This window comes from Trichosurus vulpecula, chromosome 2, assembly GCF_011100635.1.
Source record: "Trichosurus vulpecula isolate mTriVul1 chromosome 2, mTriVul1.pri, whole genome shotgun sequence".
NCBI lineage: Eukaryota > Metazoa > Chordata > Mammalia > Diprotodontia > Phalangeridae > Trichosurus > Trichosurus vulpecula.
In genome coordinates this window covers 87133549-87157259 of record NC_050574.1, presented here as the reverse complement: position 1 = coordinate 87157259, position 23711 = coordinate 87133549, and the positions used below count along the sequence as shown (strand labels likewise).

Genomic DNA, 23711 nt, shown 5'->3' with positions numbered 1-23711 from the left:
ATTTCACTTGCCTTCTTACAGAGCCAGGAATCCTGCACCTCTAAGCTTTTCTTGGACCTTACTTTTCATGGAGTTGATGCTGCCTTCTTAGAGACAGGTGAACTATCCTATTGGTAAAAACTGTGGAGTTCTCATTTTTCATTATTCTTCTAGATGTATATGTATATATATATATATATATATATATATATATATATATATATATATATATATATGCATATATATATATTCCCCTCTTAAACCTATTCCCCGTAAAAAGTTTTCAGAACAGCCCCCTTCCCCCATCTAATTCTCTGTATTGGCTCTCCCTCTTACACCACATTTGTATAAGGTAATTACTCTTTTGGGTGTTCTTGAACAGTTTTACTTTTTGAAGTCATATCAAACTCAGGCCTACTCCAATAGTTTTATAAACTACTTAATTACTAGTAACACTCATAGACACAGGGTTTACATTTTCCATACATAAAAGGTAAACATTCTATCCTTATTTAGTCCCTTGTAATTGGTCATCACTATGTACCTTATATTTTCTTGGCTCTTATATGTCAAAACTTCTATTGAATTCAGGGTTTGTTGTTGTTGTATTTAACAAAGTCCTGAAAGTCTGCTAGTTGATCAAATGTCCTTTTTCATTCAGAATTATGCTTAACTTTGCTGGGTATAATATTTTTGGCCAGGACCCCAGTTCTTTTGCTTTTCTATATATAGTGTTCCAAGACCTGCAATTTTTTAGTGTTGCCAAGGGCAGGTCTTGTATGATTCTAATTTTGCTACTATCATATGCAAAATTTTTTCTTGCTGCTCTTAAGGTTTTGTCCTTAATCTGGAGCTTTCTGAATTTAACTATAATATTCCTGGGATTTTTCCTCATAGGATCTCTTTCAGGAGGTGATCAGTAGAATTTTTCTATTTCTACTTTCCCCTCTTGTTCTAATGCTTCCAGACAATTTTCTTGAATTATTTCTTGTATTATATCAAGATGCGTTTTTTGATTAGAACTTTCAGGTAATAAAATTATTCTTATGTTTTCTCTTCTTGATCTGTTCTCTAGATCCATTGTTTTTCTTATGAGGTGTTTCACATTCTCTTTTATTTTTTTCATCCTTTATATTTTATTTCTTTAATTTCTTCATCTCTCACAACTTCGCTGGCTTCCCCTTGCCAAATTCTGATTTTCAAGGAGTCATTTTCTTCCTTAGGATTCTGGATCTCCTTTTCTAATTGGTTGACTTTCATTGCATAATCTTGTTTTTCTTGTATTACTCTTTTTTAAGTTTTTCCTCCATCTGTTTCATTTGATTTTTAAAGTCTTTTTTAAGTTCTTCAATTAATTCTTTTTGGGAAGGCGACCATTTGAGATTACTCTTTGGGGTAGAAGGTTTCTTTGCTTCACTAATCCTACTCTAAAGATGAACCTTGGCCTTTTCTATTCCCATAGTAGCTCTCTGTGGTTGGATTCTTTCTCCTTTGCCTATGAATTTTTTTTAACAATTTAGTTGTTATAATCACCTCTAGTCCTGGGGAATGATGCCTCTGACCTTTGATCCTCTGCAGTTCCCCCCTCTGACCTTTAACTGAAACCAAGCACTCCAACCTCCTATAAATGCCCACAGACAGTTGTGTTCCAATCTATAGCTTCTGCATTCACAGGGGTGGACAAGTGCTGGTTTTTTCTGGCCCCTGCCATTCTCTACAGCACAGCTAGGTCTGCCTTTCCTTGTCAGCAGAGTATCCCCAGATCTTCCCCAGGTAAGATGTCCAACTCCCCTCACTGTCCCTGGTGTAAAAGTTCCTGTGGCTGGGGCCAAGGCAACCTCCCAACCCAGCTACCCTTAAGGCTTGCAGCCTGTTGTTTAAGCAACTTGCTGCTTGTTGTTAAAGTAGACCCTAGCCTGGAGGTGTTTAGTCTTCACAGGGAGGAAATCTAGTCCTCAGATTTTTGTTCAGATCTTCTCCAATTGTACCAAGAGGACCCCTGTTCTGCCCCAGTTCTTATTTGTTTTCACTGTTCTATGTTCAATCAGAGGTGGAGGAAAATCTTGAGAACCTGAAATTTTCTGACCCACTCTGCTATCTTACCAGAATCCTCTCTGCTTATTTTCTATTTAGTTATGGCTCTGGAGGAGAAAGTGAGGCTGGTGACCTTGCACAGCCCTCCCTCACTCAAATCAAAGTTAGCTGCAAGTCATGTCATTTCCCTCATGTCATGAAACTCTTCAAAAAACAAAGGACAAACACAGCCTTCTATATAGCTCATTTGTACATATTAGTTTGATAATTTCCTCCATTAGATTGTGAGTTCTGTGAGGGAAACAATTGTCTTTTGCCTTTTTTTGTGTTTGTGTGTTAGCACAATGCCTGACATATACTAGGCACTTACTAAATGCTTATTGACTGATTTTCTTTTACATATATATAAACATGCACATGCAGTGCATACACATATATACATATACATATATACATATGTTTACATACATAAACCTTAACATATATGAAAATATACTTTCATAGCCAAATATACAAGTTCCTTCTCACCCATAGGTTCTCAGAAAGCCATTTCAGTTTCAAGGTGCTTTGTCGTTCATAATATATTGCAAAATATGGCTCTTGAACACCTCCCTCATATTAATGTGTTTAATTTTAATAATCATCACAATTATGCATTTTGTTCAGATCAAAATCACTCAAAGAGGTAATTAATATAGAGCAGAGGGGTCAAAAATGTGGCCCTTGGGTTGTGTGCTCAGCCCATGACATTCCTTAGTATAGCTTGAAACAGATTTAAATGGTATTTGGAAATATTTAAGAAAGTAAATTAATATATAATAAAATATAGATAATATGTTTTAAAATTAAGGCAATATGTGACCCACAAGGGTCCCTATATGCAGATTAGTGGCCCCTATTTCTATTTCAGTTTAGCAAACCATAATGTAGAGGGAAGTCATTCTCCTACCAATCCATAGCTTCAGTCAGAAGAGTAGAATTGCCTAGGGATTGCATATGGGATATACATACATGGGGATTATATTTGACCAGAGCACGTGTATTGAGGGGTAGATACCACTATCAATACTGAGGCCAGCTACTGTCTTCTGGAGGGATGTAGTACTGACAAGGATCGGAGAGACACAGGAACCTCAAGACTGATGTTCCCAGGGAGGGGCTCTCTGGAATGAATTTGTGGGCTCAAGCATTCTTTAAGTAAAATGGTAAAGATTTATTTTTATGCTTTTCAGCGGGAACGAGTTCTTAGGGAACCTGCAACCTTAGAAGGGTGTAGTTAATGTTTATACAAGATAAATTATAGTAAAACATGTGCCAAATACGCTAATTAGGTGATTCAGGGTGGGATAAGGGAGTAGTTAAGGAGTAGTCCATTCTTTTTTTTTAAATTTTTTTAAAATTTATTTAATATATTTAGTTTTCAGCATTGATTTTCACAAAAGTTTGAATTACAAACTTTTTCCCCATTTCTACCCTCCCCCCACTCCAAGATGGCGTATATTCTGGTTGCCTTATTCCCCAGTCAGCCCTCCCATCTGTCACCCCACCCCACTCCCCTCCCATCCCCTTTTCCCTTCTTCTCTTGTAGGGCAAGATAAATTTCTATGCCCCATTGCCTGTGTATCTTATTTTCTAGTTGCATGCAAAAACTTTTTGTTGTTGTTGTTTTTGAATGTCTGTTTTTAAAACTTTGAGTTTCAAATTCTCTCCCCTCTTCCTTCCCCACCCACCCTCCCTAAGAAGGCAAGCAATTCAACATAGGCCACATGCGTATCATTATGTAAAATCCTTCCACAATACTCATGTTGTGAAAGATTAACTATGTTTTGCTCCTTCCTAACCTATCCCCCTTTATTGAATTTTCTCCCTTGACCCTGTCCCTTTTCAAAAATGTTTGTTTTTTATTACCTCTTCCCCCCATCTGCCCTCCCTTCTATCATCCCCTCTTTTGTATCTTCTTCTTCCTTCTTTCCTGTGGGGTAAGATACCCAATTGAGTGTGTATGGTATTCCCTCCTCAGGTCAAATCTGACGAGAGCAAGATGTACTCATTCCTCCTCACCTGCCCCCTCTTCCCTTCCTACAGAACCACTTTTTCTTGCCACTTTTATGCCAGATAATTTACCCCATTCTATATCTCCCTTTCTCCCTCTCTCAATATATTCCTCTCTTATCCCTTAAATTCATCTTATTTTTTTAGATATCATCCCTTCATATTCAACTCACCCTGTGCCCTTTGTGTGTATATCTATCTATCTATCTATCTATCTATCTATCTATCTACATATATATATATACCTACATATATATATATACATAGACACACATATGTATATATATATGTACACACACACACACACACACATATATATATACATATATGTATATATGCATATTCCTTTCAGCGACTATGATATTGAGGTCTCATGAATCATACCCATCATCTTTCTATGTAGGAATGTAAACAAAACAGTTCAACTTTAGTAAGTCGCTTATGATTTCTCTTTCTTGTTTACCTTTTCATGCTTCTCTTGATTCTTGTGTTTGAAAGTCAAATTTTCTATTCAGCTCTGGTCTTGTCACTGAGAAAGCTTGAAAGTCCTCTATTTTATTGAAAATCCATATTTTGCCTTGGAGCATGATACTCAGTTTTGCTGGGTAGGTGATTCTTGGTTTTAATCCTAGCTCCATTGACCTCCAGAATATCATATTCCAAGCCCTTCAGTCCCTTAATGTGGATCCTGTGTTATCCTGATTGTTTTTCCACAATATTCAAATTATTTCTTTCTGGCTGATTGCAGTATTTTCTCCTTGACCTGGGAGCTCTGGAATTTGGCGACAATGTTCCTAGGAGTTTTCTCTTTGGGATCTAATTGAGGAGGTGATCGGTGGATTCTTTCAATTTCTATTTTACCCTCTGGCTCTACAATATCAGGACAATTCTCCATGATAATTTCTTGAAAGATGATATCTAGGCTCTTTTTTTGATCATGGCTTTCTGGTAGTCCAATCATTTTTAAATTATCTCTCCTAGATCTATTTTTTAGGTCAGTGGTTTTTCCAATGAGATATTTGACATTGTCTTCCATTTTTTCATTCCTTTGGTTCTGTTTTATAATATCTTGATTTCTCATCACGTCACTAGCTTCCACTTGCTCCAATCTCATTTTTAAGGTAGTATTTTCTTCAGTGATCTTTTGGACCTCCTTTTCCATTTGGCTAATTCTGCCTTTCAAGGTATTCTTCTCCTCATTGGCTTTTTGGCAGCTCTTTTGCCATTTGAGTTAGTCTATTTTGTAAAGTGTTGTTTTCTTCAATATTTTTTTCAGTATTTTTTTGGGTCTCCTTTAGCAAGTCATTGACTTATTTTTCATGGTTTTCTTGCATCCTTTTCATTTCTTGTCCCAATTTTTCCTCTACTTCTCTAACTTGCTTTTCCAAGTCCTTTTGAGCTCTTCCATGGCCTGAGACCAGTTCCTGTTTTTCTTGGAGGCTTTTGTTGTAGGCTCAATGACTTTGTTGACTTCTTCAGGCCATATGTTTTGGTCTTCTTTGTCACCAAGGAAAGATTCCAAAGTCGGAGACTGAATCTGCGTGTGTTTTCGCTGCCTGGCCATGTTCCCAGCCAACTTACTTGACCCTTGAGTTTTTCAGTGGGGTATGACTGCTTGTAGAGTAAAGCGTACTTTGTTCCAAGCTTGAGGGGATGCGCCATTGATTTCAGAGCTATTTCTATACAGCCAGCTCTGCCACCCCAGCATTCCTCCTTCCTCAAGATCCACCAACCTGGCCTGACACAAATCTTCAGCAGGCTCTGCACTCCTGCTCTGATCCACCACTTAATTCCTCTCACCAGGTGGGCCTGGGGCCGGAAGTAACTGCAGCTGTAGCTCTGTAGCTGCACCTCCCCCGCTGCCCCTGGGGCGGTGGCGGAACCGTGAACTCTGTCCCCCACAGCTTTTCCCACTAACCTTCTCTGTTGTCTTTGGTGTTTGTGGGTTGAGAAGTCCGGTAACTGCCACAGCTCACTGATTCAGGGTGCTAGGGCCTGTCCTGCCCAGCTCCTAGTCTGGTTGGTCCTGCTGCCTCCCATGCTGAGCTCTGCTCCCCTCTACTCCATGCGGGATAGACCTCATCCAGCAACCATCCAGGCTGTACTGCTTCCCTCTGCTATTTTGTGGGTTCTGCAGTTCTAGAATTTGTTCAGAGCCATTTTTATAGGTTTTTGGAGGGACATGGTGGGGAGGTCATGCAAGTCCCTGCTTTCCAGCCGCCATCTTGGCTCCACCCCCATAAGTCTATATATTTTATTTTTAAAATTTATTTAAATGTTTCCCGACACCATTTTAATCCATTTCAACGTATAATCAGGAGTCTTGTGGGCTACATGTAGGCAGAGGGACACATTTTTGACACATCTGCTCTACATTACTTCTTTGAACAACTTTGATTTAAAATAAATATATAATTTTGATGATTAGTAAAAGTAAGTTTTTTAGTCAAGAACTATACTTTGCAAAATAGTATGAAGCACAAAGTATCTAGAATGTGGAATGGCTTTGTGGGAGCACATATGTATACTTCCATACATAGTATCTAGAATGTGGAACAGCTTTGTATATATAGGTATATATGTATATATAGGTTTTGTATATACAGGTATAAATGTATATTTTCATGTAGCTCAAGGTTTACGTATATATGTGTCTACTGCACAGCCATACTTAAGTATCCATATATTTATAACATTTATTAACTGGTCAACAAACATTTATTAAGTGTCTAGTATTTATCAGGCACTATGCTAAGGACTGAGGACCCAAAGAGGCAAAAGACAGTCCTTTCCCTCACAGAACTCACAATCTAGTTGGGGAAATTGGCAAACCCATATGTACAAATGAGCTACATACAAGCTAAATAGAAAATAATTAAGAGAGGGAAGGCACTATCATTAAGAGGTGTCAGGAAAACCTGAGTGTAAAAGATAATATTTTAGTTGGGACTTAAAGCAAATCAGGGAAACCATTAATAGGAGATGATAAGGGAAGAGGATTCCAGGTATGGGGGCAGCCAGAGAAGGCTAGATATGAATGGTCTTATTCATGGAAAAAAGCAGGTCAGTGTTACTGGATCTACACTACCTCTCTCCTGTACTGTTACATTAGCCTCCTAATTAGCATCTCATCTCAAGTCTCCTCCCTCTCCATCTACCATACTACTTGAAAGGTGACAATACTAAAGCACAGGTGTGATCACGTCATTTCCCTCATCAATAAACCCCAGCACTTTTCTATTACCTCTAGCAACAGCACTGTGTAGGTCTGACCATTCCACCCCATTACTAAACAAGGGCACTGCCAGTATTTGTCCATCTGGCCCTCCCAGGAGGTATATTATCTGCTAGAATCCACAAGATTTTAATTCACTCAATGGTGGGGGAAATGGTTCTGGTGCCTACAGCACATCCCCTTAAATTTTACTAGTGGAACTGCATTAATAGACAATGGGAGGTCCAGGATGACAGATGAAAAAAAAAAAATAACCAAGCCTAGACTTATACACAGACAGTGTTTACTACCCTGAGGAGGCTGGAAGAACTAGAGCAGGAAGTAATCCAAGATCCTCTGTAGGAAAGAAGAGCAGTAGATAACGAGAGACAGAAGTATTGCATAAGTAGGCAGTTTAGAGCTGAAAGGAGGAATGGAGCTGGAGGACAGTATTAGGGAGTAGATTTCCATTTGGGCCCTGAGGAATTGGAATGAGCACTACAAACTCCACAAATAAAGGCATGTTGGCTGACGCAAATATAACAGCAAATATAATATAATTTTTAAGCTTTAAGAAGATAACTACATGACAGAGTGAATCAATTAAGCAAAAAGTATTTATTAAGCACTGACTATGTGTATGAGGCTTCTATACTAAAGGCATGTAGATAATCGGGAGCTCGGGAGGAGAGAGAGATCTCTGCAGGCTGCTGGGTTACAGAAGACTTTTTAAAGAGTGGGACTTGATCTGCATGTCAAAGGAGTGGGAAGTCTTTTGCATTGCCCAGGTGGAGGAAGGGAGAGTATCTAAGACTCTCGTCTCTAGCTGAGTAGAAGCTTGGCTTCATGTTTTTAACCTCTTGGTTCTTATCTCTGAATTCTAAGTGAATATATGGGAAGTTTTAACCTTTTAAATGACTAAGTTCAGATGTTCAAACTGGAGACTGATATTAAGAGTTCCAAACCTCTTACAGGAAGTTTTAAGTGTCCAGAAAGTTTGTGGTTCTGACTGCAGTGTTTCCTGGTAAGGCTGAACTTGTCTGAGAAACCCAGTGACAGATGGAGTCACAAAGAGCACACTACTCTTTTAAAGATCCTAAGTCATTTGTCCCAACTTCATAACTTTAAATGACAATTGTTGCTATCGCCTGTTTCTTCTCTCCTCCTTGATCCAAGGTGCCTGAATATAAGTCCTACATAGGAGTGGGCATAGGCATGCGGAGGATATGGGCCACTCCTGAACTCTCTGCCTGTCTATGGAGTGACCTTTTGATAATGATCCATTAAGGTTTGGAGCACCTAGGTGACACAGTGGATAGAGAGCTGGACCTGAAGTCAGGAAGACTCATCTTCTTGAGGTTAAAACTCGTGTCAGACAAGTCAGTAGCTGTGACAATCTGGGCAAGTCACTTAATTCTGTCTGCCTCAGTCCCTCATATATAAAATGAGATGGAGAACAAAATGGTAAAACACTCCAGTATCTTTGCCAAGAAAACCCTATACAGGTTCATGAAGAGTCCTGACTCAACAACAAAAGGTTATTTAATAGAAGCAAATTCCTTCTCATCCTTGCAATTGTGCATGCCATCTGATTGTCTTCTTGTTATTTAGCACTCATTTTCAAAAGAAAAGAACTTCTATCCTTGCTCTTGAATCAGTACAGACTCCAGGGAATGGTCTCAAATTCAGCAGTCTAATCATGCTCTTCCTGGGATATTTTCCTTCTGCTGACATGCAGTAATTATTCAAAGCCTGATCCATTTCACTTTATCTCCTTTCTCCACTGGTCACCATGCCACTTTTCTTCTTTCCTCAGCTGAGACCACAGCTGAAATCTCCATTAATTCCATTCTCCCAGATCTACCATCTCCCCTTCCCTACAATTCCTTCCCCCACCTACTGGCTCCTCCTAAACATTCTTCTGTCTCTACTCAGGGCGCCTATGTTCTCCCTCTCCAGTATCAGGACACAGTGACTGAACTCCACTCCTCCCATCTCCATTGTTAGGAAGAAGCATAGAAGTGTCCCTCCCTCCCTATGTCATGTATCCCAGTGGGATCCTATTATTCTAAAGTCAAAAGTTAGAAATTATTACATAAGTATTTATTAAGTACCTATGACACTCCAAACACTGGGCTGGGGATACAAAAATAAAAATGAAATTGTGCCTGCCCTGAAGAAGATTACATTCTTTAGAAGGAAACTACTTATAAACACAAAATCTTAACAAAGTGAATCTGGGAGTGCTCTGGGAGAAGCCCTAGATGAGGATTCCGAAGAAGGAAAGAAGGGAGGGAGGGAGGAAGGACTAAGGGAAAGTGAGAAGATGGAAGTAAGGCAGAAAAGAACCTTGGTGGCCGCGCGAGCGGGAGGGGGAAGCCCCAGCTCTCAAGCAGATCCTTACCCTTCCTGGCTCGCTCCTACAGCTCCCTCAGGCCCATCTTCTCTCAGATGCTCAGAGCCAGCTCCCACGCCTTTTGCTCCCCTAGAGAACTGACCAGGAAATCGGCCACTTTTGTATGATCCGGCCCTTCCAGGCGGCCCCGAGGGACATAGTCCAGTAAGTAGAGCTTGAATTTCTCCAACTCCTCAGACGTCAGGTCCTCCAAACGCCGAACCAGCTGGCGGTGGACAGTCTCGGCCATCACAACCCCCTCTGCTGCCCTGCCTCAGACTAAGTCAGGTTAGAGGAAAAGGAAAGTGAAACTCAGATGGTTTGGGGCAAGCAGCATCAGTAGGGTCTAAGCTACGACCCTGGAGCTCAGAGCCAAGCAACAAGACTTGGCCGTGCCTGAGGAGGTTTGGATTTTCCCCCAAAACACTGGCCACGGGGAGGGAAGAGGAACGTGATGGGTCTCAAGGGCCAGGCTTCTTTTTCTGACTGTTAACTCTTAATGACCCGGACTACTCCCGGCACCTCCTCAGAGGACCCAGGAGCCCTGGTGATGAGACGGGGAGTGGAGCCAGGATGAGCCAGGCACAGCCAAGATATTTGCATCTTCCCTTCTTCCAGCTGAGCCCCCAGCTTACATCGACCTAGTGACTTGGAATCAGAGGGCCTGGATTCAAATGTCACCTATGACAGTTACTGCCAATACCACCTTAGGCAAGTCACTCAACCTCCATAGCCCTTCAGTTTCTTCTTCGGTAAAATGCAGGACAGAAATTAGAACTAAATGGCCTCTGAGAAGCTGCCTTTTCATAGATTGTATTTGTAAAGCATGAGCACAAGTCACAGTAGGAGCTTAAAAAAGTTAATAGAATTGAACTTAAAGGGACTTAATAAATGGTTGTTTCCTCCCCCACAATTTCAGCTCTTCATCTATGATCCAATGATCACTTATTTCTTTTCTTGAAATATAGATCACCCTGTCTTCTCTGGGCATCCTTGTAATTTTCTACTCTTCCATTATTACAGACTAACATTTCTAGAACTAGAACTAGTCTGTCTCTGAGCTGAGCTTTGAAGGAAACGGTATCCTCAGTATTTAATATAAAAGGAGTTGCTTATGGACCAACACGTGTGTATGAAGCAGTTGTTGTTCAGTCTCTTCCAACTCTTTGTGACCCCATTTGGGATTTTCTTGACAAAGATACTGGTTTGTCATTTTCTTCTCCAGCTCATTTTACAGATGAGAAACTGAGGCAAACAGGGTTGAGTGACTTGCCCAAGATCACATAGTAGTAATTGTCTGAGGGCAAATCTGAACTCAGGAAGATGAATCTTCCTGACTCCAGAGCTGGCACTCTTCCCACTGTACCACTTAGCTGCCCCATATAATCAATACTTGAGCTCTTCAGAGTGAATCCAGAAAATTTGAAAGGCAGGAACATTTTTTCCTTATATTGTACCTAAGGACAACAAAGTTGCTTTTGTTTGTTTGTTTGTTTAGGCTATATTGGAAGAAAACAAGATCAAAGTAGAATTAGGGACTTTCTTTGAGGAGGATGAGAAAATCAGAATTGTCACCAGAAAGAATGCAGAGTTCGTAAACTCTTATTATATTTTCCCCTCAGATCACCTTTGCCATCAGCCACCAAATGTTGATGTTTCCTTCTCCACAGCAGTTCTCAAATCTACCTCCTGCTCTGCATTGCTACAATCCCCACCCTAATTCAGTCTCTCATATCCTCCTGCTCACCTGATGGGCAACAGCCTCCTCATTCATTTCTACACTTCAGGTACCTTACTTCTCCTATCTATCCTTCCCATTTGCTGCTGCCAGTGAAATTCCTAAAATAGGTCTGTTTGTGTCCCTGCTCAAAAACTCCCCTGGCTCCCTATTGCCTCTAGAATCAGATACAAACTGGTTCTACTGAGGAAAAAATTGTAATATTATGTGTTTAGATCCAAGTATATCAGAAACTACTTTATTTAAATTATCATTATTCAATATAATAACCATTTCTACACTGGAGAGAGAAGTTTCAAATGGGAATAATTCCCTACATGTCTTTGGACATGACTCTGTACCATAAGGTGATTTGATGGCAAAGTTTTATTGTGGCAAGAGAGGGCAAAGTTCCTTAGGGAACTTGCAACTTAACAGGGTTATGTTAAAGCTTATATAGAAAAAAAAGTTCAGTGAATGGTGAGCCAAGTATGCTAAGTAGGTGGTCTGAGGCAGGATCCAGAGTGGTTAAGGAATGGTCAGTCCTTAAAAGAACAAGCAATTTTTGTGTCTACTGAGCAGGCATTTTATCGAGAATTCACTACAAGATTCATCCCCCATTAGGTTGCTTGTTCCCTAAGGAACTCCACCTGATTTATAATCATCTCAATAAATTTTTGCCACTTGACTAGAAGATGGGTTGAGTCCAAGAATTCTTTAGAGATGACAATAGGACCCCCAATAATGTTGGGGTCCCCCAACCTCATTATTTCCACTATATCATGTTAGGGGACAGGGTTTTTGCAGACATCCTCATCTTTGGAGACTAGTGCAAAGAAATTACTTTAAAGGCAGAAATTCCAGAGTGGAGAAGAAGGGAAGCTACTACTATGGCAAGCCAAAGCCAGTAAAGGGAGGAATTTGGGGGACAGATGGGATGAAATTCTCAGACCTAGGAAAAAGTCTTCTATTTAAGTACTGCCTAGAGCAATGGATTTCAAACAAGGGTCCATGGAAAGATTTCAGAGGAGTTATGAACATGATTGGGAAAAATTACATCTCTGCTTCAATATAATTTGTTACCTTTTATAATGCTGTGTATTTTATGTATTTAAAACATGGTTCTGAGAAAGGATCCAAAGGCTTCACCAGATGCCAAAGATATCTATGATGCACAGAAAAGAATAAGATCCCCCATGTTAGGGGATATCTGAGGCAGGAACTGGCCTCTGGAATGGGTGACAGGACTCTGACATTCTGCCAGGGGTGCAATTCCACTGGAATAGTATAAGAATTCTCTAAGTGATTTCTTGTGAGTAATGTGCTTTGTAAACTTTAAATGATACAGCTTCATATAAATGGTTAATATCATAGTTGTTCCTATGAAGAATTCTGGCGGGGGGGGGGGGGGGGTCGGAGCCAAGATGGCGGCTAAAAAGCAGAGACTAGCGTGAGCTCCCCGCCAGGTCCCTCCAAAAACCTATTAAAAATGGCTTGGAACCAATTCTAGAACTGCAGAACCCACAAAAGAGCAGAGGGAAGCAGGGCTCCAGCCAAGGACAGCCTGGATGGTCTCTGGGTGAGGTCTATCCCGCACAGACCTGGGAGCAGAGCAGAGCGTAGTGGATCAGAGCCCATCATGAGCAATGCGGACCAACCAGACCAGGAGCCAGGCGGAGTGTGCCCTAGCAACCTGAATCAGTGAGCTACAGCAGTTACCAGACTTCTTAACCCACAAACACAGAAGACAGTGGAGAAGGTTAGTGGGAAGAGCTGCGGGAGTGGAAGGAGTTCGCTGTTCGGCTACCGCCCTGGGGGCAGCGGAGGTGGGGCAGCTATAGAAGTACAGCTGCAGTTGCTTCTGGCCCCAGGCCCACCTGGTGGGAGGAATTAAATGGCAGATCAAAGCAGGAGTGAAGAGCCTGCTGAAGATCTAAGCCCAATCTGGGTTGAGGGTTCTTGGGGAAGGAGGAGTGCTGGTGTGGCAGAGCTGGCGCATCCCCCCAAGCATGGAACATAGAACTCTTTAGTCTACAAGCAGTCATACCCCACTGAAAAACTCAAGGGTCAAGTTAGTTGGTTTGGAATATGGCCAGGCAGCGAAAATGCACCCAGATTCAGTCTCAGACTCTGGAATCCTTTTTTGGTGACAAAGAAGACTAAAACATAGAGCCAGAAGAAGTCAACAAAGTCATAGAGCCTACAACAAAAGCCTCCAAGAAAAACATGAACTGGTCTCAGGCCATGGAAGACCTCAAAAAGGATTTGGAAAAGCAAGTTAGAGAAGTAGAGGAAAAATTGGGAAGAGAAATGAGAAGGATGTGAGAAAACCATGAAAAACAAGTCAATGACTTGCTAAAGGAAACCCCCCAAAATACTGAAAAATACACTGAAGAAAACAACACCTTAAAAAATAGACTAACTCAAATGTCAAAAGAGCTGCCAAAAAGCCAATGAGGAGAAGAATGCCTTGAAAGGCAGAATTAGCCAAATGGAAAAGGAGGTCCAAAAGATCACTGAAGAAAATACTACCTTAAAAATGAGATTGGAGCAAGTGGAAGCTAGTGACGTGATGAGAAATCAAGATATTATAAAACAGAACCAAAGGAATTAAAAAATGGAAGACAATGTCAAATATCTCATTGGAAAAACCACTGACCTAAAAAATAGATCTAGGAGAGATAATTTAAGAATTATTGGACTACCTGAAAACCATGATCAAAAAAAGAGTCTAGATATCATCTTTCAAGGAATTATCAAGGGGAACTGCCCTGATATTCTAGAGCCACAGGGCAAAATAGAAATTGAAAGAATCCATCGATCGCCTCCTCAAATCGATCCCAAAAAGAAATCTCCTAGGAATATTGTCACCAAATTCCAGAGTTTCCATGTGAAGGAGAAAATACTGCAAGGAGCCAGAAAGAAACAATTAGAGTATTGTGGAAACACAATCAGAATAATCCAAGATCTAGCAGCTTCTACATTAAGAGATCGAAGGGCTTGGAATACGATATTCCAGAGGTCAATGGAGCTAGGATTAAAACCAAGAATCACCTACCCAGCAAAACTGAGTATCATGCTCCAAGGCAAAATATGGATTTTCAATAAAATAGAGGACTTTCAAGCTTTCTCAATGAAAAGACCAGAGCCGAATAGAAAATTTGACTTTCAAACACAAGAATCAAGAGAAGCATGAAAAGGAGGTGTATGTTGGAAAGGAAACAATGTGCACAGTGGATGGTCTTCACTTCAACAGCACGTATAGTGCTCGAGTCAAGGCTTTTAACAAAACAGGAGTCAGCCAATACAGCAAGACCTTGGTCCTTCAGACATCTGAGGGTTAGGCACTTCAGCAGTACCCCTCAGAACAAGAATGGTATAGCATCTAAAATTACTGGCAAAGCCCCCAAGCAAATACTACCATTGCCTGCATTCCCATAGGGTTTTTTTTAGCTTAACATATATATTTTGTCACAAAGTTGTTACTTTTCTCCTACTTTGAATAAATATGTGGCATTAAAATGTGAAAGCCTGCTGCCCAAAATTTGAATTTAAACAATTCCAGTCAGTTTTAAAAGGTAGACATAGAGATAGAAAGAGAGAGAAATGATAGAGATAGGGATAGATAGTTTCAGCAAACTCTAGATTAATATTCTAAAGAAGTGCTTTTTTTTTTCAGATGTGCTCCTCTCGTCAGTAGGCTTTGGAACAAGCTCCCATTCCCCCCAAATAACCACCATTTCTAAATTTTGTTCAGATGTTTTAAAATATCTTTGTAGCTCTTACTATTTTCTTAATACAACCTATAGAATATTTTCCACAGTGTTATGGGGGTGGGGGTTGTTTGTTGTTTTTGTTGTTGCTGTTATTGTTTTGTTTGTTTTTTGCTCAATGGACTTTAGGCAAAAGCATGCTTTGTTTGAACATGGCATTCAGGAAGAGTTTATGTTCTATGTAGTGGCACTGGGATGCTCCACTTTTGCATGCAAAGCTAATCGCATTCACATGGGGAATAGAATTACCTGGAAGTACCACATAGAAAGAGAAGAGTGAGGCTGTATTACCTCATCATCTCCATATTTTTCTACTGTTTGAATTAAGGTTATATAGTACTACCTTCCAAATCCAGGAAACATTCTCCTCTGTCTTGTATAGCTCACACCACACACTGTATCAAGCTCAGAAAACAACTTTGAACCTAATGGCCAGTCCTAATATCTTAAGGGTTTTGTCATATATTTTCTTTTAAAAGCATATAATAGAACTCATGTGAAGGTTTAGAGACTGCCATCAGTCTCTAAATGCCAAAGCATTTTTTGAACCATCCAAATGAAATTTTACCCTATAGAAGTAGCATCACTTTAGCCTTCCTGTCTCCCTTTTTTATGCTTTCCAGAGCATTTTTCTCAATTTTATTTTGTAATGTATGGTCCTGGAACACTGAGAAATATGTTTGTAAAAAAATAACCCTATGATATGTTTTAAAGATGCTTATTTAGTAGGGAAATAACAGCAAATATCATGTAAATTGTGTTGATGTTTAGAAACACTTTGGGCCACATTTTCATAATTTCTATATGGATAAAGTTGTCATTTTGGAAACATAATTTTCTCTCCTTGGCAGAGCTATTAATTTTAGAGTAAATGCTTTTTATTCTTAAAGAGACTTTGAAGTTTTGTCTGACTCTTTAAAATTCTGAAAGAGATTATTCTAACTGCCCTTTGAAAGAATCTCAAATCTCAAAAGCTGCCTTAATTTATACATCTTTAAACCAACTGAATGGTGATGATTAAAAAGACAAATGATGGAAAGAATTTACAATGAGGCTGCTATTACATACCATCAGACTCCTTGGAAACTTATTTCTCTTCATCATAAAATACGGCCCAAAAGTCCACCAGAAATATCAAAATTTTATTAATATGGCAGGTGGAAAACTTAAGATTCCCTTTTCAAAATATAATATCAAGAAGCAGATATTCAATTTTTTTTTATAATAATGATGTGTTTAATTCTGTATATTTCAATGTTAAAAATTATGTATCATAGTAATAGATAGAGGGCTACTTTCCATGAGATATCTAATGAAGTGAAGGAACTGTAAAGCAAAATAAATGTCCTGAATTTTATACTTGCACAGTTTCTATAACTATAGAAATACAAAGAAAATTCTATAATCTTATAGCTATTAATCCGCACACATCATATTTCCTATAATAAAATAAAATTCACGTGTATACTTTCAAAAAAAAAGAATTCTGAGAGGGAATCTGGTGTAACGGAAAAACCCCTTCTTAGCCTCCTATTTTCCCACCTGGGTTGGGGGCTCTTTGTGGTTGTGACTTAGAATCTATACCATGGGCAGATCACTAAACTTTTCTTGCCAAATGACTCCAATCAAGTCCTGACATGACAAATACATTTAAGGAATCGTGGATTGGGGACAAAGATTGATAAGGGTAGGAAAAGTGCCCTTTAAACAAAATGAGGTGCCTCTCAAGTGGAAGAGTCCTACAACTGAAGGCACCTTCCAATTTGAAGGTTCCTCCCAGCTTTTAAATTTGTAATTTTCAGAGTTCCTTCTTTCCTCCTCTGCCAGATGAGGAGGTTTGATAAACAGAGGTATCTTTAGTATCAGATTCCTTGGTTTCCTACCTCCTAATCTACTCTGCTGCATATTATTGGGAATTCTGAGAACTATTTAAGTCTGGTGACATAGGTTCAAATGCAAATTCTGTCACTCATCGAACACCCTTGGACAAAACATCTTACCCTCTTCCTGCCTTTTTTTTCCCCTGATCTGCAAAAGTAAGGAGTTGGACTAGATCTTCAACTGGGGTCCCTTTCAGCTCTAAATTTATGGCCTTAAATACTTAATAAATATGAAGTGAATGCACCAAAACCTCTCACAGTGCAGAAGCTGGTGGTATGAGGATTCTGGGGGTGACATCTTCTAGACTGTGGAATTCAAGGCCACTTTAGATCACAAAGGGCTGTGTTTCTGTTTCCATTCGAATTCCTCTTCCTCTCTCTTATTCCCCTCCTCCCCTTCTGGCCCATTATGGGAACATACCTCCTCAAGATGTCTTGAATACCCTGGGGAATGAAGACATGGGATGAATGCAAGGTCCTTTATTAACACGTCATACAAGTTCTGTGGAAAGGGTCTGCTTCCTGCCCCATGTCCCCATATGTATACAAAGGGAGGTAGAAGTGGAGATGGGATTGGGATTAACATAATCAGGCTGTTTCTGCTTACTAAGGGAAGACCTCTTCACAACCCATTTTATGCATTCCCAAGTCTGGGTATTTTCTTAGGTTTTTATTAGAACCTGTATCTTTGCAAACAGATGCTGATCACTACTACCCCAGACATGAAAGGCTGGGTACGGGTTACATCTATAGGAACCCAGGGGAAAAATCAAGGAAGGAGATGGAGAGACAGAGCTTTCCCAGAAGCATGAGGGACTAGAGTTATCATGAGAGATGCAAGAGAGCACAAGACGGAAGATACAGCCTCAGGAAAGAAAACTATGGATGGGCTTCATAGTGGCTAGGCTGCCTAAAGAATGAGTGTCCCTCAAGTATCTAAAGACAAAGACATTATGTCTCTTCTGCCTAGTCTCAGAGGGGAAGACCTTCCTCTAGTGAATGGAGAGATTATATACATAAATCCCAGGTGGGCAAGGAGTGGGGAAGGTGGATTAAAAACTCTAATTTCCCACGGCGTGAGTGGTTTCCCACTACAAGCCCACAGTACAGAGGTCCTGGAGTCCTATGGGACCTGTATTGTTTCAACCCTTAGGGGTTGTTACTTGGTGGGTCACAGGATGAGAGTTCTGTGACAGCAACAGGTTCTACAATCTTTGATTTGCTTCACTTAAGGAACACAGGCACAAGAATGCAGTGATTGTGAGAATGTTGTCAAGGGTTTGATTGATCATTTCAAGCTGCATTGTAAGTCTGACTCTCAATTCAGAAGAGCCAATTCTAAGAATCTAATCTATTAGTATATTCATTACATATACACCATAGGTTAATACAAAAAAATCATAATTTCCTTCCAAATGGATAAGAAAATTGATGCTCGTAAAAGAAAAGTGACTTGTTCAAAGTCACCCAATAAGTGGGCCGATCAAGGGTTACACTGTGTCTTCAGCTTCTCAGTGAAGGAATGTCATCTTCATCTTTTCCTGTAATGAAGGAAAAAGGTTTCCTTGATTGTAGTTTGTCCAATGCTCTCTTTGATTCTTCACTTAAGTCATGTTGATTGAAGCTGTGAAAACACAAAGACACTTTGTTCAATCTTTAGCTGAATTTCTTTGTAACCCTGATTCCTATGTCCTCAGGCAAGTACCTTCTTCTAGTCACTTCTGCCTCCCATCCTTCCTCCCATGTTTTGGTGTCTGTAACTGACTCTGTGTGTGTATGTGTGTGTACAGAAGCTACTGACAGATGGTTTTAAAAAACTCATCATTTGTATCTGAAATAGGTTTAAGATTTGCCCTTCTAATGCCATTCTCATGATTGCCTGAATGACCATCAGTGGAAGACCATGTGTCCATGAACTTCATTGGGGGCAGGTCCAGCACAGACTGGAGAGAATCTCCCTTCATAGTCAGAGCCTGGACAGATGGTCAGTCCCTTGCCTGGGTTAAAAAAAAAAAACAAGTTCGCAAGCGACAGAAAGGGGGAAACATGGATACAATGCAGTTCATATGAAAAATATTTGGGCTTGCAAGTCATTATGAGTCAATCGGGTAACAAATCAGACCAAATAGCTGGTGTGAATTTAGCCTTCATTAAGAGAAGCATAAGGTACAAAAGTAGGGATGGGTTAGTCTTTCTAAACTCTTCCCTGGTCAAGTCATGGTTGGATCATTGTATTCTGTTGGGGGACAAAGGTGGGGTCCTCATTTTAGAAATAACAATGAGAAACTGAAGGATGTTCATAGAATAACCAGGCTACAGAGGTGGGTAGGAAATAAGGAAGGAAAGAAAGAAGTATTTATTAAGCACCTACTATGGGGCAGGGAGCCTTAGAAATGTTACAAATATTATCTCATTTAATCTTCAAAACAACCCTTTCAGTATGGTGCTCTTGTTCTCTCCACTTTACAGTTAAGGAAACTGAGGCAGACAGAGCTTAAGCGATTTGCTCAGGGTCACACAGCTAATAAGCATCTAAAGCCAAATTTAAACTCAGGATCTTCCTAATTCCAAGCCTAGGGGTCTATCCATGGCACCACCTGGCAGCCTCCTCCACAGTGCTGATGGGTCTGATGAAGAAGTTGGGAGAGTGAGAGGAAGTGAGGGATATACTAGCTGAATTTCACTATTTGAAGACTAGGAATGAGAGGGTTTTTGGTCTTGTTTTTATTGTTCTCTTCAGGAGTGGCAGGTGGAGGAGGAAATAATAAATGCAAAAAGAAACTGAATCTCTCTCTACATACACATATATGTATATATTAATGTATTTATGTATATTTCAAAGGAGCCTAAAAATAACAGAGAGACTTGCTTAGGTACAGGTCGGACTAGACCAGTTACGTCAAACTCAAATAGAAATTAATCCTTTAGGGTCACATACTGATTTAGGAAACTAAAAGTTAACAGTATCCATGCTGTACTGCATTTTTATGTATTTTGTAAACATCCCCATCTGAATCTGGCTGGGACACCCTGGGAAATGTTTTGGCCCCAAACTTGGCTCCTCTGGACTAGATGAGATATCTTTCTCTAAGATACTGTGATTCTGTGGGAGCTACAAGAAAACAAGAGAAGATCCTTGTCTCCACCCTATGGATTTGTGGGTGAAAGAGATTCCAGCTTCATATGTAAGCATTAATATGGCAGTTGGCCTTACTATGCCCCCTTCCCAGAGCTCTTCAGCCTCTTCACACTAGACACATAGGCTATTCTTTTCCAGAATGAAACAAGACAGAACAGTGAGATGAAGGAATACGTCTCAGGTGAAGATGATGGAAGAAAAAAAAGACTAGAGAAGCTCACTGCGTTTTTCAGAAGGAAGTGGACTCTGCTCTGAGCAAACTAACCCTGGTAGAAGCCATTGTAGGTAGGGGAATGTCCTACAATGTTCAGGAGGAAAGAAATTGTCTTAGAATCAGACTATATCAGACTGCCTGCCTCTGGGGTCCCTTTCTAATATTCCCTGCTCATAACTCTTTTTGTGGTTCCAGTAAAGAATTGGAAACTCACAGGGTGTCCATGAAATAAAGAATATCTCAACAAGTTGGAGTATATTAATATGATGGAATATTTTTCTACTCTAAGAAATGATGAAGGGGATGGTTTCAGAGAAACCTGGGAAGACTTCTATGAACTGATTAGGAGTGAAGTGAGTAGAACCAGGAAAACAGTTTATGCGATAACAACACATACCATGACAATTATACAAACAAACAACTTTGAAAGACTTTAGAATCCAGATTAATGCAATGATCCACCACAATTCCAAAGGACTTGTGTACCATATACTACCAACCTCCTAACAGGGAAGATGATGGATGCAGGGTACTGAATAGACATGATTTTTGGACTATGCCAACACGGGAATTTGTTTTGCTTCACTACGCATATTTGTTACAAAAGTCTTATTTCTCTTCTTTTTTTCATATTGGCGGGATGGGGGTGATGATGGAGATAAGGTGGATTTTTTTTTAAATGAAAAGATAAAGTAGAAAGGTTTTCATTAGTTTTTCCCCTGCCATTTGCTCTTCCTTCTTCCTTTTTGGCCCTAATGACTAGGGAACATGCTACAAACGGAACTTGGGGGACTCACATTAGTGTTTGTAGTTTACAATCCTGCTTTTCCAAGGTCTTGCACAGCAGCTTCACTCCTTCATCACCAAAGAAATTGAAACTCAGGTCCAAAGTTTTTAGGTTCTCACTGCCACAGATAACAGGGAGGAGATCCTGAAGACAAGCTCCAGTTAGAGAACATTCAGCCAGCCTAAAGGAGAAGGACAACCAAAGGAGAAAGGACAATTTCATTTCTATAGTAGCCATTCATTTCCTGACTTTTTGTGGAAAGGGGGTCAAACCCACAGCTCCTTTAGAACCACACCTTCAGAATACACACAGACATGGACACACACACACACACACACAAGCATGGGCACACACACATGCACACACACACACACACACACACACACACACACACACACACACAAACACACCCCAAATGCTGTAATTTGTTTTGTTTGATCCTGTATATTTGTTAAAAGCACTTTGTTTTTCTTTTCCCCAAAAGGGGAGTGGTGGAAGATAGGTAAGTGGGGAAAAAAGATGAGATTGTGAATGTGAAAAGGAAAAAAGTCAGTAAGAAATCTTTTTTTAAACTAGAGGGAAAAAAGAAAAGAAGGCCAGAAAGAAACATAAACAGGAGAGTTTTGAAAACTACAGATAGATCATATATTTAAAAATAAAATCAAGATCTACATAAGAGATACACAATTTCATGTATAATTATCTTTCTTCTGTTCTACTATATAGAATAAAAGTCCATTCTAATTGGTGTATGTTAAGTTCATAATTTAAAACAAAAAGAATTCCTCAGGCTAAAATGGAAATGATAGCATTTTTTTTCTTGCTTACATGACACTTTCTAGAAGAGTTTATGACCAAACAAGGAATAGAGAGGATAATAAAAGTTTAAATGGTAAGTTTTGATTAAATAAAATTAAAATTTTCACATAAACAAAACCAATGCAGCTAAAATTAAAAGAAAAACAAGTAAACAGGGGAAAATAATCTTTGCATCAAGTTTCACTGATAAAGGTCACATGTCCAAGTTATATAAGAAACTAAGATAAACTTATAAGGCTAAGAGCCATTCTTCAATATATAAAGGATCAAAGCAAATGAACAATGGGTAACTTTAAAAAATAATATTCTATTTTCTCTCAAGCACATATAAAAACAATTTTTAACTTTTTTTAAGTTTTGAATCCAAAATACTGTCCTTCTCTCCCTTCCTTCCCCCCTCCCCGAACCAGTAAGAAATCTGATATAGGTTATATGTGCAATCATGTAAAACATTTCCATATTAGTCATTTTGTGCAAGAAGACTTGAAAGCAGGAGAAAAAGAAAGGAAGGAAGGAAAAAACAGTATGCTTTAGTCTGTATTCATCAGACATCAGTTCTTTCTCTGAAGGCAGCATTTTTCATCATGAGTCCTGTGGATTGTCTTGGATCATTGTATGGCTGAGAAGAGTCAAGTCACTTACATTTCTTCATTGTACAATACTGCTATTGCTATACAATGTATCCCTGGATCTGCTCAATTCACTTTGTATCAATTTATGTATGTCTTTCCAGGTTTCTAAAACCATCTTACTTATCATTTATCGCACAATAATATTCTATCACAACCATATACCATAACTCATTCCACCATTCCCCAATTGATGGGTATCCCCTTAATTTCCAATTTTAGCTCACAAAAAGAGCTGCTAGAAATATTTTTATACAAGTAGGTGCTCTCTCTCTCTCTCTCTCGGTCTTTGTGGGTGTGTGTCTCTCTCTGTCTCTGTCTCTCTTTGGATATCTTTGGGATACAGACCTAGCAGTGGTATTGCTGGATGAAAGGGTATATACAGTTTTGTAGCCCTTTGGGCATATGGACAGGCAACTTTTAAGAAAAGAAATGCCAGCCATCAATATTCATAAGAAAAAATGTTACATAAATCAATAATTAGAGAAATGTAAATTAAAGCAACTTGAAGTTCTATTTCACACCCTTCAGACAGGCAAACATGACAAAAGAGAAGAATGAGGAATGCTGTAGGGCCTATGGAAAAACAGATACAGTAGTACATTGTTAGTGGAGCTGTGAATTGGTCTGGAAACTCTGGAAAGAAATTTAATTTCCTGGAATACCAAGAACATTACCAAATTGTGCACACACTTCAACCCAGCGATACCACTATTAGTCCTATATACCAAATAAATGAAAGAAAGAGGAAAAGGAGTTAGATGTATAAGTATATTTATAGCAACTCTTTCTGTTGTAGCCAAAAATTGGAAACCAAAGGGGTGTTCTATTTTGGAACTATGAAACAAGTTGTGTTATATGAATGTAATAGAATAATATGCAAGAAGATATCATAAAATGTATGGTTTCAAAGGAAACTGAGATGACCTCTATGAACTTATGGAAAAGGATATAACCCAAACAACATCAATCTATACAATAATAATGTTATAGAGAAAAATAACTGTGAAAATCTTTAGAATTCTGATCAAGAAAATGATAAATGAGTCCAAAATCATGATGATAAAGTGGACCACCCG

The 23711-nt window shown here is 39.4% G+C and overlaps 1 protein-coding gene across 1 annotated transcript in view; it reads right to left on the bottom strand.

Moving 5' to 3' along the window:
* Positions 1-18486: 18486 nt before the first annotated feature.
* LOC118836631 (NACHT, LRR and PYD domains-containing protein 12-like) overlaps positions 18487-23711 on the bottom strand; it is a 108718-nt gene continuing 103493 nt past the window's right edge. The window contains exons 9-10 of the mRNA XM_036743870.1: positions 21195-21365; positions 18487-18668 (exon numbers count right to left, since the gene is read on the bottom strand). Of these exons, the coding sequence (XP_036599765.1) occupies positions 18548-18668; positions 21195-21365 (292 nt within the window). The 3' untranslated portion in view covers positions 18487-18547. The remainder of the gene's footprint in view (positions 18669-21194; positions 21366-23711) is intronic.